Source organism: Corvus kubaryi, unplaced genomic scaffold (genome assembly GCF_017639235.1).
Source record: "Corvus kubaryi isolate FWS band 111438036 unplaced genomic scaffold, C.kubaryi_AGA036_p1.0 66, whole genome shotgun sequence".
In the NCBI taxonomy this organism is placed as follows: Eukaryota; Metazoa; Chordata; class Aves; order Passeriformes; family Corvidae; genus Corvus; species Corvus kubaryi.
In genome coordinates this window covers 30,543,029-30,557,696 of record NW_024582054.1, presented here as the reverse complement: position 1 = coordinate 30,557,696, position 14,668 = coordinate 30,543,029, and the positions used below count along the sequence as shown (strand labels likewise).

Sequence of the window (14,668 nt, the reverse complement as noted above, 5' to 3'; positions counted from 1 at the left end):
CATCTCTCTTTTTCTTCCTTAGAACCCCTCTTTTAATTGAAAGTTTCTGCTGAGGGTGGACTGGTTGACTCTTTTTCTGCAACTGTCTAGTACTCCTGAATTAGTTTTTCAAAACTTCAGTGAATGTACCAGTATCAGTCTATCAAGATATTGCACATTCATTTAAAACAAGAAAAAGTAGTTTAGGAAATAGCAAACTTTTTTCTCTTTTTTTTTAAAAAATATTTTCCTTACTTTTTCAGTGCTTTCAGAAAAGCATGTTTATTTTTGTTACTTTTTTTTGATGGTACCACAATTAGTGCTTGCTTTTTCTGTTACTTTTGAGAAAAGAATGAGTAAGAAAAAAAGAATTCTTAAAGCCCTTATCCTGGTAATTTTGTGGGATATGTGTGGTAGGGTGTTTTTTGTTTGTTTGTTTGGGGTTTTTTGTTTGTTTTGTTTTGGGTTTTTTGGGGGATGGGGGGGGAGTGGGTGGGTTTCAACCTACAAAACTATTAAGCCAAAATTTATTCCTTTTAGCTGTTCTTTAACAGTCATCTTCCTCTCTGACAGTGGAATTGTTCAGAAGGACTTAATTTTTTCCCTTGGACAAACTGAGTGTATGCTGAAACCAGTGGAGTCTCCTGACATGAAAATGACCAAAATATTCAGTAAAGATGACCTGGATGATACCAACAGCCTATTTGAAAAACTGAAACAGGAACCAGATGCTTTAACTGTGCTGGCCCCAGCTGCTGGAGACACAATTATCTCTCTAGATTTCAGCAGTAATGGTGGGTGTGTGTTTAAATAGGAGAGCATGTTAATTAGCGAAGTTACTGTTTTATAATAGATTTCAAAAAATAACCTCCCAGTACCACTTGCCCAGTGGTATTTCAGCTGCTGTTTAAATTTAATGAGGTCCATAGACACGCACAGTACTGTTACTTAGGTTGATGGTTTCTTTTAATTTTTATAGAGTCTGATGAACAACAATGTGATGAAGTTCCTTTGTATAACGATGTAATGCTCCCCTCATCCAGTGAGAAATTGCAGAATATAAATATGGCAATGTCCCCACTACCTGCCTCTGAAACTACAAAGCCACTTCGTAGCAATGCTGATCCTGCACTCAATAGAGAAGTTGTATCAAAGCTGGAGCCAAACACAGAGCCACTCGAACTTTCTTTTACCATGCCTCAGGTGCAAGAGCAACCAACCAGCCCTTCTGATGCAAGTACCAGCCAAAGTTCACCTGAGGTGAGTTTCGTAACTTGGATATGCTGTCATTAAAATGGATGCGCTGTTGGGGCTTGTGGGGCAAATCTGGTTAAGGATGCAGCCACGACAGGAATTGGAAATTATTTCTACCTTGTGACTTAAGCTCACGCCATGATCTGAGTAAACTGATAAATTTTCATATCTTTTCATTAAAGTGAGTCTTGCAAAGATATGCAGTGCTATCTGATAGAAATAAGGAGAGCTTGGGATTGGTCTTTTTCATTCAGTTGGTTCAGACACAACTTCCCTAAACAGTAAAGTAGTTGCAGTAAATTACTGTAGAGGCTACTTCCAGGTTCCACCTAAGCAAGTGCTTCCCAGGTGGGGTAAATTTGAATGTAAACAGACAAGTGTATTTTCCTTTTCCATTTTAATTTTGTGCAGCTATAGCTTGGGATTAGTTCTACACTAGAACATTTTGCAGAGAATCTGTAGGTAACAATGCCAAGTGATGCAATGACAGAAGCCTAAAACTGTGCTCAAAATGTTTTCACAGCCCAGTAGTCCCAACGACTACTGCTTTGATGTGGATAATGATATGGCCAGTGAATTCAAACTGGAATTAGTGGAGAAACTCTTTGCCATAGATACAGAAGCAAAAAATCCATTCTCTACTCAGGTAATATACAGTAACTTAAAATTCTTAATCATCTTATTCTGAGTGTACTTATTTTCCTTTTTAGAATGTTTTCAGAAATCTCCTTCTCTTTTTACGTAATATTTTGATTAAAGTGCAAAAAAAAATATTTTAAGGATTTGGTAAAAGGAACAGCCTTGATGAAGTCATAGCTGATATTTCTTCCTCACTGGTTAAGTTCCACCTCTTGTCTCTTCCAGGAAACAGATTTAGATTTAGAGATGTTGGCTCCTTACATCCCAATGGATGATGACTTCCAGCTGCGCTCCTTCGATCAGCTGTCCCCTCTGGAAAGCAGCTCCTCCAGCCCTCAGAGTGCAGCCACCATCACCATATTCCAGCAGGGCCAGACGGCACCGAGCAGTGCAGAGGAGATGAAGCTGGCGGCGGAGTGCGGGGACGATGCGAAGACGATAATTGTCCCTTCCTCTCCCGTGCGCGGCGTCGCCGAATCCAGCAGTGCCCCCGCCTCGCCCTACGGCGGGAGCAGGAGTCGAACTGCCTCTCCCATCAGAGCAAGGAAAGGAGCAGTGGATCAGGTGGAAAAGCCTTCTCCAGGAGCACCCAGCTTGCTAACAGTCACTCTAAATAAAAGGTATTTTAAAAGTGCAGCTTAAGCCCTGGTGTCTGTTCAAGGAATTAGATATAAATTCCGCCAGCTGTCGTGTGTTCATCTTTGACATTCTTCAGAGTAGAAATTGAGACATTTAAATTAGGACATGTCAGATGAGGTTTTTTTTAATGGTAAACTCCCCTAAAGCTGATTTCATGGTAGCTTTTACATAAGCACCTCATGTAAAAGGCAGCTACTGTAAAAATTCTGCTCTCGCACCTGATGTGCAGCTTTTATAAAAATGCAGTAAGCAATTTACAGGTAGCTACATGCACATAATATTTCTGGTGCTTTCCTTGTCCACTGTGTTAGAGGTAAGAGGCAACTACAGTCTGTGCTACAGATACTGCAGATATCAGATATACAGATATCTGTAAGCAATAGATACTGCTCTTCAAACTAAATGTGTTTTGTGATGGACTGTGGTGCCTGTAGTAGATATTTATCACAATAGAAAACTACAAGTCAAACATGAGATTTATGATATGTAAAAGATTTATCTGTACATAAAAATATCCAGAATAATTTCCCTCACCCACCCCTCCCTTCTTTCTGTTGAAAGTGAACTGCTGAACTTTTATGCTTTTTTTTCTGCAGATTTAAAAATTTTTGTTAAAACTTATTCTGAGCTTCACAGCAAGATTAAAGGCTAATATTTGCTATGCTCATAGAAAGTTATTGTTGAAATAAGTTAATTTATGAATGAAAAGTAGTGGAGTTCATAAATTCAGTTCTGTGATGCTGTATATGTAAGTGTCCACAAAAGAAGAACGGCTTGAGGAAAGTAGAAACGTCTTAACAGCCTGAATCAATTTTTCTTAGATCTACTGCACTGGATGAAGAACTAAATCCAAAGATGCTAGCTTTGCATAATGCTCAGAGAAAACGAAAAATGGAACATGATGGTTCACTTTTTCAGGCAGTTGGAATTGTGAGTTTTGTTTTACCATTTTAAAATATTCACTTTTAACCTTGCAATTTCTGAAATGAGGCGTCAGTGCAGACTCCTGAATTGAGCTGTTGGTAAGGAGTGGACTCTTGGCATGAGAGATAATTGATAGTGAAATTTATATATATATATACACATACACACACACATATATATATATATATATATGCAGATACTCCACTTCTAGTTCTCTTTTACTGTCAGCTTTTCAGAAGTGCCTTCTACACCCAATCTTTCTTGATTAGGTAGAAGATACTCTTCTGTGAACATATATGTTTCTTTAGTAGAATATGGGCAAGTGTAAGAAATCACATTTAAATGTGTAATTGCTGGATTTATTTAACTTTTGAATTCAAACTCTGTTTTCAATTTGTCAACACTGGAGATCAGTGTTCTTATGCTTCTTCCTATGCTTTTATTTTTCCATTGGGTCTGAGATTTCTTTACTTAATCAGATAACAAGACCATCTGAACTGTGAGGGAAGAGAACTCCAATAATAGCCTAGCAAATGTCTATTGCTGCCACTCCCTTTCGTACATGCTCGCTCTGGTATTAGTGTGGGCACTTAGGAGTAGCTCCTCCTCATCTGTCCTAGCTATTCAAAAGAAACATTGTAGATACTCCTAGATTTGTGTCACTTAATTGGGGGTTGTCCAGCTTGTTATTTTCTGCAAGGGTATGTTGCCTCCATAATCTTTGTCTCTCATTGTCAGTTTTTAGTATTTTGAAACCTTGGGCTTTGCCACTGCACACTGTTCTCTCTCTCATCTTCACTGCAAATTCCTACTTCTCAGGTTTTGAGAAGTCTTAGTCTTAAGTCTTAGTTCTTCTACTGTAATGTAGCCTTTGAGCTTCTCTGTTTCTCTACTGGGCCACCTCCTAGCTGTAGTCATCTACCATATCTTACAGTGCAGGATTATTTTTCCTCTGAGCTCTCCTTACTCCTGTACTAGCATTCTAGTTTGGGCATAAGACAAATCAGTTTTTCTATGCCATTTTTATGCCATTGTTTTCATTTGCTAAATGCTTTGCACTTCCATGCATGTTGTTCTGCTGCTTCCAGAAGCCTTGTAAGAATTCATAGCTCTGCAAGAAATGTTACTTCCTTCCACTGCCCTTTTCTCGTGCAGTGGTCCTACAGCTGTCATAGTGTTGCTGATAAAATATTCAAAATTGCATGGGATGTCATTAAATACACAGGATACAAGCAGTTCAGTATTAACTGCTGGAATAGTGTTCAGGCTTCTGTGCTTAGTGTCTGTTTAATGCTTACAGGTTCAGACTTCATCCTTTGCTAAACCTTTTTCTTTTGTCTGTATCTGACGAAAGTGTTATAAATATTTTGATGGTTTCTCAGAGTCAGAAGCTGAATTTCCATGAAGCTGGGTCTTAGTGGAGGTATTTTAAGTAAGTGCTTTTGTTGTTTGGCTTCTCTCTCTACAATGGATTTCTGGGAGGAGGATATACAGGCCTTTCACACGCACACAAGAAAAATGATGTTAAATCCAGGCTTAGAATACATGCTATTCTAGGGTTGTACAAACACTTGCCACAACTTCTTAGCTCTAGGGAAGTGGGATGTATTTTGCAAAGAGTGAAAATAAGTGAAGACCAAAGTAAAATACTACTTTAGCTTCCTAGAAAACAGGAGAATCAGACAAGGATAAGATATAGTTAGGTTATAAAATACTGTGTTATAGTAAGGCTAGAAAATAATGGTATAAATCATTACACTGGAACAGTTACAAGCCACATCTTTCTTAACGTGAAGGGCTGGATTGCATTCATGGTAAAAAAAAAAAAAAGCAGCAGCAGCAGTGTAGGTGACTGATCTCACTATGGACTGCAGCTCTGAGTTAACTATAACTTCTACTGTACAGCTGCTCTTTTGACTTGCACGGGTGTTTTATAACCTGAAAACATATGCTGTTCACTATTTTAAGTGTTGAGGATAATGGCAGTGTTCTGAAATACCTTCTCCTCTTTTTGGAGCAGTCAGTGTCACTAACAAGACCAAACTTTGCAGATTCAAGTACTTTTGCCAGCAGACTTGGTACTAAGATGGTGCTTCTTCCTTCCATCCCATCTGTTTCAGTGGCAGCTTCTTCTTCCTTATCCCAATTCTATGAAGCCCTTACAGCTTCCTAATCTCCATATCTTCTGTTCTGCTGTCAAAACAATATGCTAAGGAGCCATATCTGCACTAGACTGGTGCAGGACTGCATTTTCCACAAGGCTTGGGTCAGGTGGCTTGGTGGCAATAACTGGAGTGCAAGCAGAATTTACATCCTAAATGTGTAGATAGAATCGACTACTGAGGTTCCTGACTCTCCTGCCTACACTATTAATTCCAGTGCAGAAAGCCATTAGAGACTCCAGTGAAAACCTGATGCTTACTCACCCCCGAGCAGTGGTAATTAAATAGGTGTGTTTGTGTACATGTACACGCTAATCTTGAGCGTGGTAACTGATGATAACCAGGATTTTGTAATTGTTTTCTGCAGGGGAAGTAAGGTCTTGAAATCTGATTCAGTTTTCTGTTAAATAATTTTCAAGTTAGTGTACTTGGAAATATATTTCTCCCCAAATTCTGAAAAAAACCACTTTTAAATTATAACAATGCCTACATTAGTAGTTAGTGATGGAAACTGTTAATTTGGAAGAGGGGCGTGGAGGGATATAAAGATACAGTATTCACTAAAGAAGACTCATTTTATTTCTTTCTAGGGGTCTTTATTCCAGCAGACAGGTGACCGTGGAGGAAATGCATCACTTGCTTGGAAACGTGTAAAGGGATGCAAAACAAATGGTCACAGTGGAGGGGAGCAAAAGACAATCATTCTACTATCAACTGGTTGGTATCTTCCTTTCCTAGGCAGAGTGGGTGGAGGGGGCTGTGTGAAAGACAACAGAGTCTCCAAAACTGTCCAAACTTAGCTCCTTGTGAACAGCTCTAGGAGAGGTTAAGCATGGTGAATAAAGTGCACTTTTTCTCCTTCCCCTCCCTCTTTAGACATAGCAAGTAAACTTCTAGGGCAGTCGATGGATGAGAGCGGACTCCCCCAGCTCACGAGTTACGACTGCGAAGTAAACGCTCCCATACAAGGCAACAGAAACCTGCTACAGGGGGAAGAACTGCTCAGAGCTCTGGATCAAGTTAACTGAGCTTTCACAAAACTTGCTCCTTTTTTTGGACACTGGTGAATCATCACCTAAAGCAGTCTATTTATATTTTCTATATCTGATTTTAGAAGCCTGGCTACAGTACTGCACTAATTCAGTTAGTTCAGTTTTGATCCCCTTTCTACTTATTTTGACAGTCTTTTTAATATGTTCTTTATGTAACAATAACTCAAACTATAGTGCATTTTTATAATTCTTTGGTACATACACTTTTAAGTCCATTACATTTAAAACACACTTGCAATAGCAGCTTTGAAATACGCACCTGATTTAAAAAAAAAAAAAATTATTTTTTGGCTGGGGAGTTGGTCACCAAAACTTATCATTAGTAAAATGTCAACACAGGAAAAACTGGCAATACTTCCATCCTGCTTTTCATAGGTAGTTGGAAGACTTGTGCTCTCTTACTCTTTATGTTCAAGTAAGTTTTTTATTTTAATAGTTTTTATAAGAAACAACAATGCTTTGCAGCGGTGCATTGTAGCCACAATCGCACAATATATTTTCTTAAAAAATACCAGCAGTTCCTCATGCAATATATTCTGCATTTATAAAAACTAGTTTTTAAGAAGAATCTTTTGTTTGCCTATGAAAACATGTCTAAACCTGGATTATGTCATTATTTTAGTCACGTTGTAATATAAATGGTTCTTAAATGCTGTCTTATGCTTTTGACTTCAGTGAGTGTGGTTAGTCAAAGGAAAGACTTTATCTGGAAAGGGCTAGCAGCATTTTATTTGGATACGTTCTCAATTTAGAGAAAGTTTGATGTTCTTAAAGTAGTCACTTTGCCAGCTTAAACAAAAAATCCCTGCCTGTAGTTGTTGAAGTTAACGCTAATATTGTGTATGATCTTAAATCTAAATGTTCCGCTTACCCTGTGTGGTATAGGTGATATTTCAAGCAGATTGTAAAACATCTTGCATTGTTAGCAAACTTTTATCTAGTACATCATTGAGTTGCTCAATATTTTGATGTTTTGGTTTTATGCACCTTGTTGCTATTAACATCCATATGTTTTCATGTAGATTTCAATAACTTGAATATATTTAGAAGCCTTTTTATTTAGAAATATATAGTTGTCACAAACATCTTATTTTCCTATATGTACTGTACAAAACCTTCATTCACTCATTCTTTTTGCTCTTTGTGGTTGGATCTAACACTAACTGTATTGTTTTCTTACATCAATAAACTATATGTGGACCAGGCCCCCTTGGGGAGTGTGTTATCTAAGAGAAATGAGATAATTTATATTTTTGTTAGTGGTTATTGTTCATCCGTGTTCTCTTTTTAACTTAGAGTTGATTGGAAATCACTGCTTCCTTATTTTGATTGTAACATCTCTGCGTTAATTATTTGAGCCTGTTCAGTACTGAAGTCTCCTAGACAGTGTTGTACTACCACTCGCCAAAGACGTTACACTTCTCAACCTGTTATCACACCAGTGAGCAAACTTGACAGCGAGGAGTTTTGTTTTACTTTAGAGCAGAAAGAATTCATCATTATGAACAGCTTAAAGGCTTGTCTCTGGAAGCTTTATCAAGGTAACACAGGAAAGCAGGAAAAGGTAAACTTCACAAGAATGATTGATCTGAGATGGATTTCTATCACAAAACTCCATTATTAAAATTTAAGCTGGTACTTGATAAAACTTGTTCTACATGTTTGTGCTGTCATGAAACACAATGCTACTGGTAACCCTGTGTTGTGTAAATATGGTCAAGATATTCTGTGCATTCTCCAAACTACTTTTTTTAAAAACCTTATCCCAGTATAAGTAATCAATCGTGGAGTGTCACAGGAGTTTCTTTGGTTTTATGTTGTAAACTCTTTGGTTTCATTGCTCTATTTTGAAAACAATAAGCTTAACCTGTTCTCTAAAATTACTGTTTGACTGAATGGAGCACTTTCTAAACTGCCACAGCTGTATGAAACTAAAAGGACACTATTAACAAAAAAATGATAGGGCACTGGCAGCAGAAGATAGCTGCACACTTGTTAAAATTTTGAGTAGAAGTTTAACAGAGAGGAGAAGGTGTAGGGGCAGTCAGCTGGAGCTGATGCTTCATGCAGAGAACATTTTCACTAGTAAACATTTTTAATGCATTTTTAATGGCTAAAATCAGCACAGCTCCTCCCTGCCTGCTGTGTCTGGGCTGGCATTCTTTCCATAGCATTTCTTTCTCTGTCAGCAGTTAGGAGGTTTAAATGGTGAAGTTGGGTTAAGCCCCTGCTGTTTAGGGCATCCCTCCTGCTTAGCTCTGCATGGATTGATGTGGTGTTTCTGTGAGAGTCTCGCAGGCAGGTTAAAGGTGCAGCTGGGTTCTACTTTTGTACTGCTCCTTTTGTACTACAAGCTTTGAGCTGGCCTGGGGGAGATTACCCCTTTGCACTCCCAAGAGAAAGGTCAGACGTGTTCTGCTGCTCTCTTGGCCATGTTTTGGAGGAGCCTGATCTGTTTGGATCTGTCAGGTCCTCTTCAGTGCACTTTAAGAGGGCAAAAAGTTTTCACAGAGAAAAACTGAAGTGACCCATGTGATTTCTAGTCATGAGCCTACTGAAGTCAGAGGATGGCTTGGATTGAAAGGGACTTTAAAGATCATCTTGTTCCCACACCCTTGTCATGGGCAGGGACACATTCCATGAGATCAGGTTGCTCATAGCCCCATCCACCTTCTCCTTGATCATCTCTGATCTTAGCAACAGCAGCTGTAGATTTAAGAGAGCCATATTTCATCTGAGAATCTCAATTCTCACATTTTTTACCATGCATAATAACAAGGCCTTTTGATTACTATGATGAACTGCAGTAGCTGTATTGGTTTACTGTAGGGGAAAACTAACAACCTAATAAAACTCCCCCGAGCCTCCTAGAGACACTGAACAAAGCACAGAAAAAGAACAGTAATTGCTCTGCCTCATAAGAGCTTTGCTAAATGCAGATGCCAGTTTGCAAAATCTAGACATACGTCTTTCAGTTGCTCTTTTTTTGTTTCTGTTTTACTAACTTTTTTCTTCACCTGTTAAACTTTTTTTTTCTCTTGAGACTCCAGGAGCACACAGTCTGATTCTAGAGCTAATTTGGAGTACAAGCTTCTAGAATAAATAGCCTTCTAAATGTTTTCTTAGTGATTTTGAATACTTTCTTTGCCAACTTGCTGCCTTTTTAAAATGTTGAGGCACCATATTAGAAATTATGAGGAAATTAATGACTGTGAGGGTGGTGAGGCCCTGGCAGAGCGTTCCCAGAGCAGCTGTGGATGCCCCAGCCCTGGAAGTGTCCAAGGCCAGGTTGGATGAGGCTTGGAGCAACCTGGGATAGTGGAAGGTGTCCCTGCCCATGGCAGGAGGTTGGAACTAGGTGGGGTTTAAGGTCCCTTCCCCCCCAAAACATTCTGTGATTTATTCTTTGTTGTAAAGAAGAAACTGTGGGTAAATACAGTATTTCCTCCTGCACATAGAACATGCTAATTAGGTGAAAGTGATAACTTTGTTATTCTCTGCAGTTTGTCTTCTAGGTTTTCCTGACTACAGCAGTAGTCAAGCCAGACCTTCTCCAGGGCACAATACAATTACTGTTTTTACATACAGATTTTAATTGATGTTTTAATCATCAACAGTGATGATTTTGTTAAAGGGTAAAGGAATTTTTAAACTAGTATTTATGAGGACATAATTCCTTCCTTTACCTGAAAGTAGTTGCAGTTAACTGCAGCTGTAACTCCCCGTAAATCACGTAAACAGGCTGTGCCAGTAACTTACCTGGGGTGTAGGATAACTGAGTAAATTAAGGTAGCCTGGAGTCCAAAGTACCTCTTGCTAACATACCTTCCTCCCACCCGGGGAGACTGGCTTGGACTTTGGTGATCTTTGAAAACCTTTGGGTGAAATTGAAACAACTCACCCGAGAAAAGAAACTTACTAGTATCTGTGTATGCACATTAAACTCTCCCAAAGTAATGACTGAATTAAGGAATTGCAGATTAGGGCCCAAAAGAACCATTTACACATAACACTGGTGACGGTTTTAAGACTTCAAAGCTTCGTTTGGATGAAATGATCAGCTCTGCTTCCAATGAAATACAACTGTCAGGTCAGATAATTCTGATGATTACAGGTTAAATTATTGCATATTTAGTAGTAATTTTTCATTACTTAAAGAGCTGTTTAATTAAACAGGTAAGCACTGGCAGCTAAAGGCAGTATGTGTTGGCAAGTGTTCTCCCCTGTTACTCTGCTGAGTGAACCTTTCCCGACAGTGCAGTGGGATCTGGGAGCATCCTGCCACTGTCAGCCAGGCTGGATGTGCCTCAGGTCAGCCATCTGTCCCTATTCCCACTGCTGCCCTGCTCCTGAACAGAGCATGCATCTCACTCAAATGTCACTGCACTCAGGCACATTACTCAAACTGTAACTGTCCAGCATGAAAATAAACACCTCACAGGCCACAAGTACTTTGTAGGAAGTTCATTTGCATAGGAATTCCACATGAGTTGGGTATCCAGCCTTCATTAAAAATACCATTATTATTTAACTCCCTGAAGAGCTCCATTCTGGAGGACTGTGATTTTTGATCCAAATTCTAGAAATGAATTGTCATTTTCCTTCTGCTTCCCTGTTTACCTTGAGCAAGTTACCAAAAAGTTAAAGAGTTTGCTACTGGATTTATACAGTACAGTAGATTTTGTGAATAATAGCAGTATTCTCTCATGAAGAAGTGGTATATTTTAATGGAATTCTTTTTTGGAACCAAGTACAACGTATTGCAATTGATATTTCTCTTGAAACATTTTGACGTACTTGTGACTGTATTTCTTTTTGATTGTGTAACAGTATAAAATTCAATAAAAGAGAAAGTTTGTTTCTAATTTGTGACATCTGTGATCTTTTTGTTCATCCTTTTTCCCTATTGTAAAAGGTGGAGGTGGCAGTCTGTTACAGTGAACTAAACCACTGTGCAGAGTAACAAACTCCTTGCAGGTTTGAGACATTACTGCCTGCTGTCAGAAACTTGGGCATCAAACAGACGTGGTCACTGTCCCAAAAACATTTATATATTTTATAGTAAGTATAATATAAACATATAATATTCATATATAAGCTGAATCCTATTCACCTACGACATGTGGTTATCCCACATGAATTAAGCAGATCATATGTGTGAACAAAAGAGGTCAAGCATGGAATTTAACAAGTTGGACATGGGGATGGTGGAGGTTTTCCTGAGGGAAGCCAAAGAGAGAGAGAGCAACAGCTACGGATCCAGAGGGACAGAGAACATTTATGAAGCCTTTGATTAATCACACCAAAAATGCCCTTAGTAACAAAACACAAACTCGTTTGAATCTGTGGTCATGTCTCCAGGTGGTTTCAGTTGCTGTCAGTACACACAAATGACAAGAACGTGGGACTCCTGCTGTCCTGTTAAATCAATGCCACTTCCTATTGCACAGATTCGAAAGCTTTTGCAACGTTAGTGCTTGTTGGGAAGTCTGAAAGCAGGAGGCATGTGCCAGTAGAGTGTGATCCTGTTACTAGTAATAGATTTGTACATACTGAAGGTGGAATATGCTATTTATTAAAATATATTCATGATTTATTTTCATGTTTTCAACTTGAAAAATGTGTTCTAATGGAATCATATGAGGTATTAAAAAAGAGAGTTGTTTTGTGCCATATGCACAATGGGGAAAACCCCATTATTTATATCAATGCAGGATAAATGGCTTTTAACTTGCAACTTACAAACTAGGAATTAATAGAGCAAATAGGATTTCATCCTTTTGTTTAGCAGTTGAATATGAAGAAGATACAGTAACCAGCATAATACTCTTCCTTACATCATCTAATTATTTTTTATTTTTTTAGTTTGAAGGCATTACTTGTACTAAAATGTACTAATGAATAATCCAAAGGAACACTGAAAACAGTTTATGAAGAAGAGTAGAGAATTAATTAGTCTAAAAATTGATACTGTATTTAATTTTGTATACTACACAAGGGGAATTGTACAAAGAGGCCCTGTTACTTGGTTTTATTCTTCTACATTTTCATTCTTTACATTGTACCCAAACTTTCTGCAAGGGAAGACGTAGCACACATCAACATGGGCACAACAGCCTCATCCTCACTACATCTTGCATCATGCAGCCCCACCTGCCTTAGGAAAAAAAATAATTCCATATAGTGTTCCTTGAAACACCGTCTCTGAGAAATCACCCCACTCACTGCAGGCTGAAAATACAAAAATCAGAAAACACACTTGAGCTTTACACGCTCAGCATCCCTCCAGAGCCAGGCTCCTCTGCTCCTATTAAATTAAGGGATAACTCTTATAACTAAACAGGGCTTGGCTTGAGCTCTATGCAATGATGAACTCATTCCATGATGTGTCAGTTTTGACCTCCTTGTGCTTTGAATCCTTAAATCCATTGAGGGGGGAGCACATTATATCTGTTTTCTTAACAGTGCTGGCATTCTGTTCCAAAATCGGTACAATCTGTTGCAGTCAGGGTCCTGTACTGGATGAACGGGGTCACTGCTCTACGTCTCTAAACATGAATCTAAATGACAGATGAAAGTGTCTTTTCAGAATAAGGAAAAAAACGCAAACCAAACCCCGGCAGGTGCAGCTCTCCTCCCACAGCTGCTAAACCCTGTCCAGTTCATATGCAACAGCTCTGCAAATCTCTCTGTTCCTACAGTCAATGACATTGGCAACCAGTGGTGCTCACAGGGAACTGCTGTTCAGCCGATGGCCAACCACCTCCTAATAAAGGCTGCTAAAGGTTGGATCCCAGCAACCTTTTGGGAAATAAAATAAATAAGGAAAGATGCTTGCATGCCTGAAGCACTGCGGGAGCTCCTGCCATTGTAAGAGCTGACAGCGTGATGCGCCTCGCTGTAAGGAGCAACATTTGGATCAATCAGTTGATGATAATGGTGGACTGGAGGACATCATGGTACCGTAGCCAGAAGAATTCAACATTCATTTCGCAGCGCATGATTATTTGAGAAAGCAAATTGTGAATTTTTAAGCCGGTCGCTGGGAAAACTCCTGCAGGATTAGATATCCCAAAGGCACCACGCAAGACTCCATCCCATGCGCATTCCATACTTTCCCTACACGCTGTTTCTCACCCGTTACGGCTTCCCCTGCGCAGGGGGGATCTCGCACCTGCCGAGCCCGCATCCTGTGGATGCACAGGCACCCGGCCGCTCTCCTGCCCAGCCCGGGACCGCTCCCGGCACAGGTGCCGCTGTCCAGCCGCGCTCCCACAATCAGCAGCCAAGCACCGACCGCGGCGGCGATCACCGCAACGCCGCCTTGAAACCCGAGCCCCGTCCCTAAACCCTCTGGGGACCCGCCCGAGGGGCTGCGGAGCCTGCCAGGCACCACAACCGGCTCCCCCGAGACACTGCCCGCCCCCGGCCCGAGCGGTGCCCGCTGCCGCGGGTCCGTACTCACCGCGGCGCGGGGCACTCCGACGCCGGCGCTGGTCCCGGCAGCCGCCTCGGTGGCCGCTCGCCCCTCTCTGTACGTGCGCGGGGGAGCGCGGGCAGGGGAGCCCCCGCCGCCCGCTCCGCGCCGCCGGCGAGGCCGCACCCACCCACCCTACGTGCGGCTCGGCAGCCGCGGCCCCCTCCGCGCCCGCCCCGCTGCCCCGGCCGCCTACGTGTGGCCGTGCATGCGGGGAGCGGGCGGCACGGCACGGCACAGTATGACACGGCAGGGCAGGGAAGGGCAGGGCACGGCATCCCGCCGCTCGGGGGTGGGCGACCGCCGGCTCATCCTTGCTTGCCGCGCTCGCCCAGGCAGAAACGGGGCTTCCCGCAGCCGTAGGGGTTTTGGGACGGCCGGGGGGGAAGCGGGGACCGGCGCAGGGGGCCGGCAGCGGCCTTTCACCGGAGCGTGGCGGCGCGTCACGTCCCCACGGCCGCCCTTCCCGCGGGGGAACCGCTGTTCCCGAACCCGTCGGGTCACGGCCCCCGAGCTCGGTGCCGGGGGCGCCTGCAGGGACT

General features: G+C 41.3%; 1 protein-coding gene across 2 annotated transcripts in view; it reads left to right on the top strand.

The window, feature by feature from the left end:
* The window catches only part of HIF1A (hypoxia inducible factor 1 subunit alpha), a 34,757-nt gene extending 23,243 nt beyond the window's left edge, over positions 1 to 11,514 (top strand). The window contains exons 9-15 of one of the 2 annotated variants that reach the window (XM_042047242.1): positions 553 to 773; positions 959 to 1,239; positions 1,757 to 1,879; positions 2,098 to 2,492; positions 3,333 to 3,441; positions 6,188 to 6,314; positions 6,474 to 11,514. In XM_042047242.1, the coding sequence (XP_041903176.1) occupies positions 553 to 773; positions 959 to 1,239; positions 1,757 to 1,879; positions 2,098 to 2,492; positions 3,333 to 3,441; positions 6,188 to 6,314; positions 6,474 to 6,625 (1,408 nt within the window). In that variant the 3' untranslated portion in view covers positions 6,626 to 11,514. The remainder of the gene's footprint in view (positions 1 to 552; positions 774 to 958; positions 1,240 to 1,756; positions 1,880 to 2,097; positions 2,493 to 3,332; positions 3,442 to 6,187; positions 6,315 to 6,473) is intronic. The other variant, XR_006019272.1, reaches the window with a different exon arrangement.
* Positions 11,515 to 14,668: the final 3,154 nt, after the last annotated feature.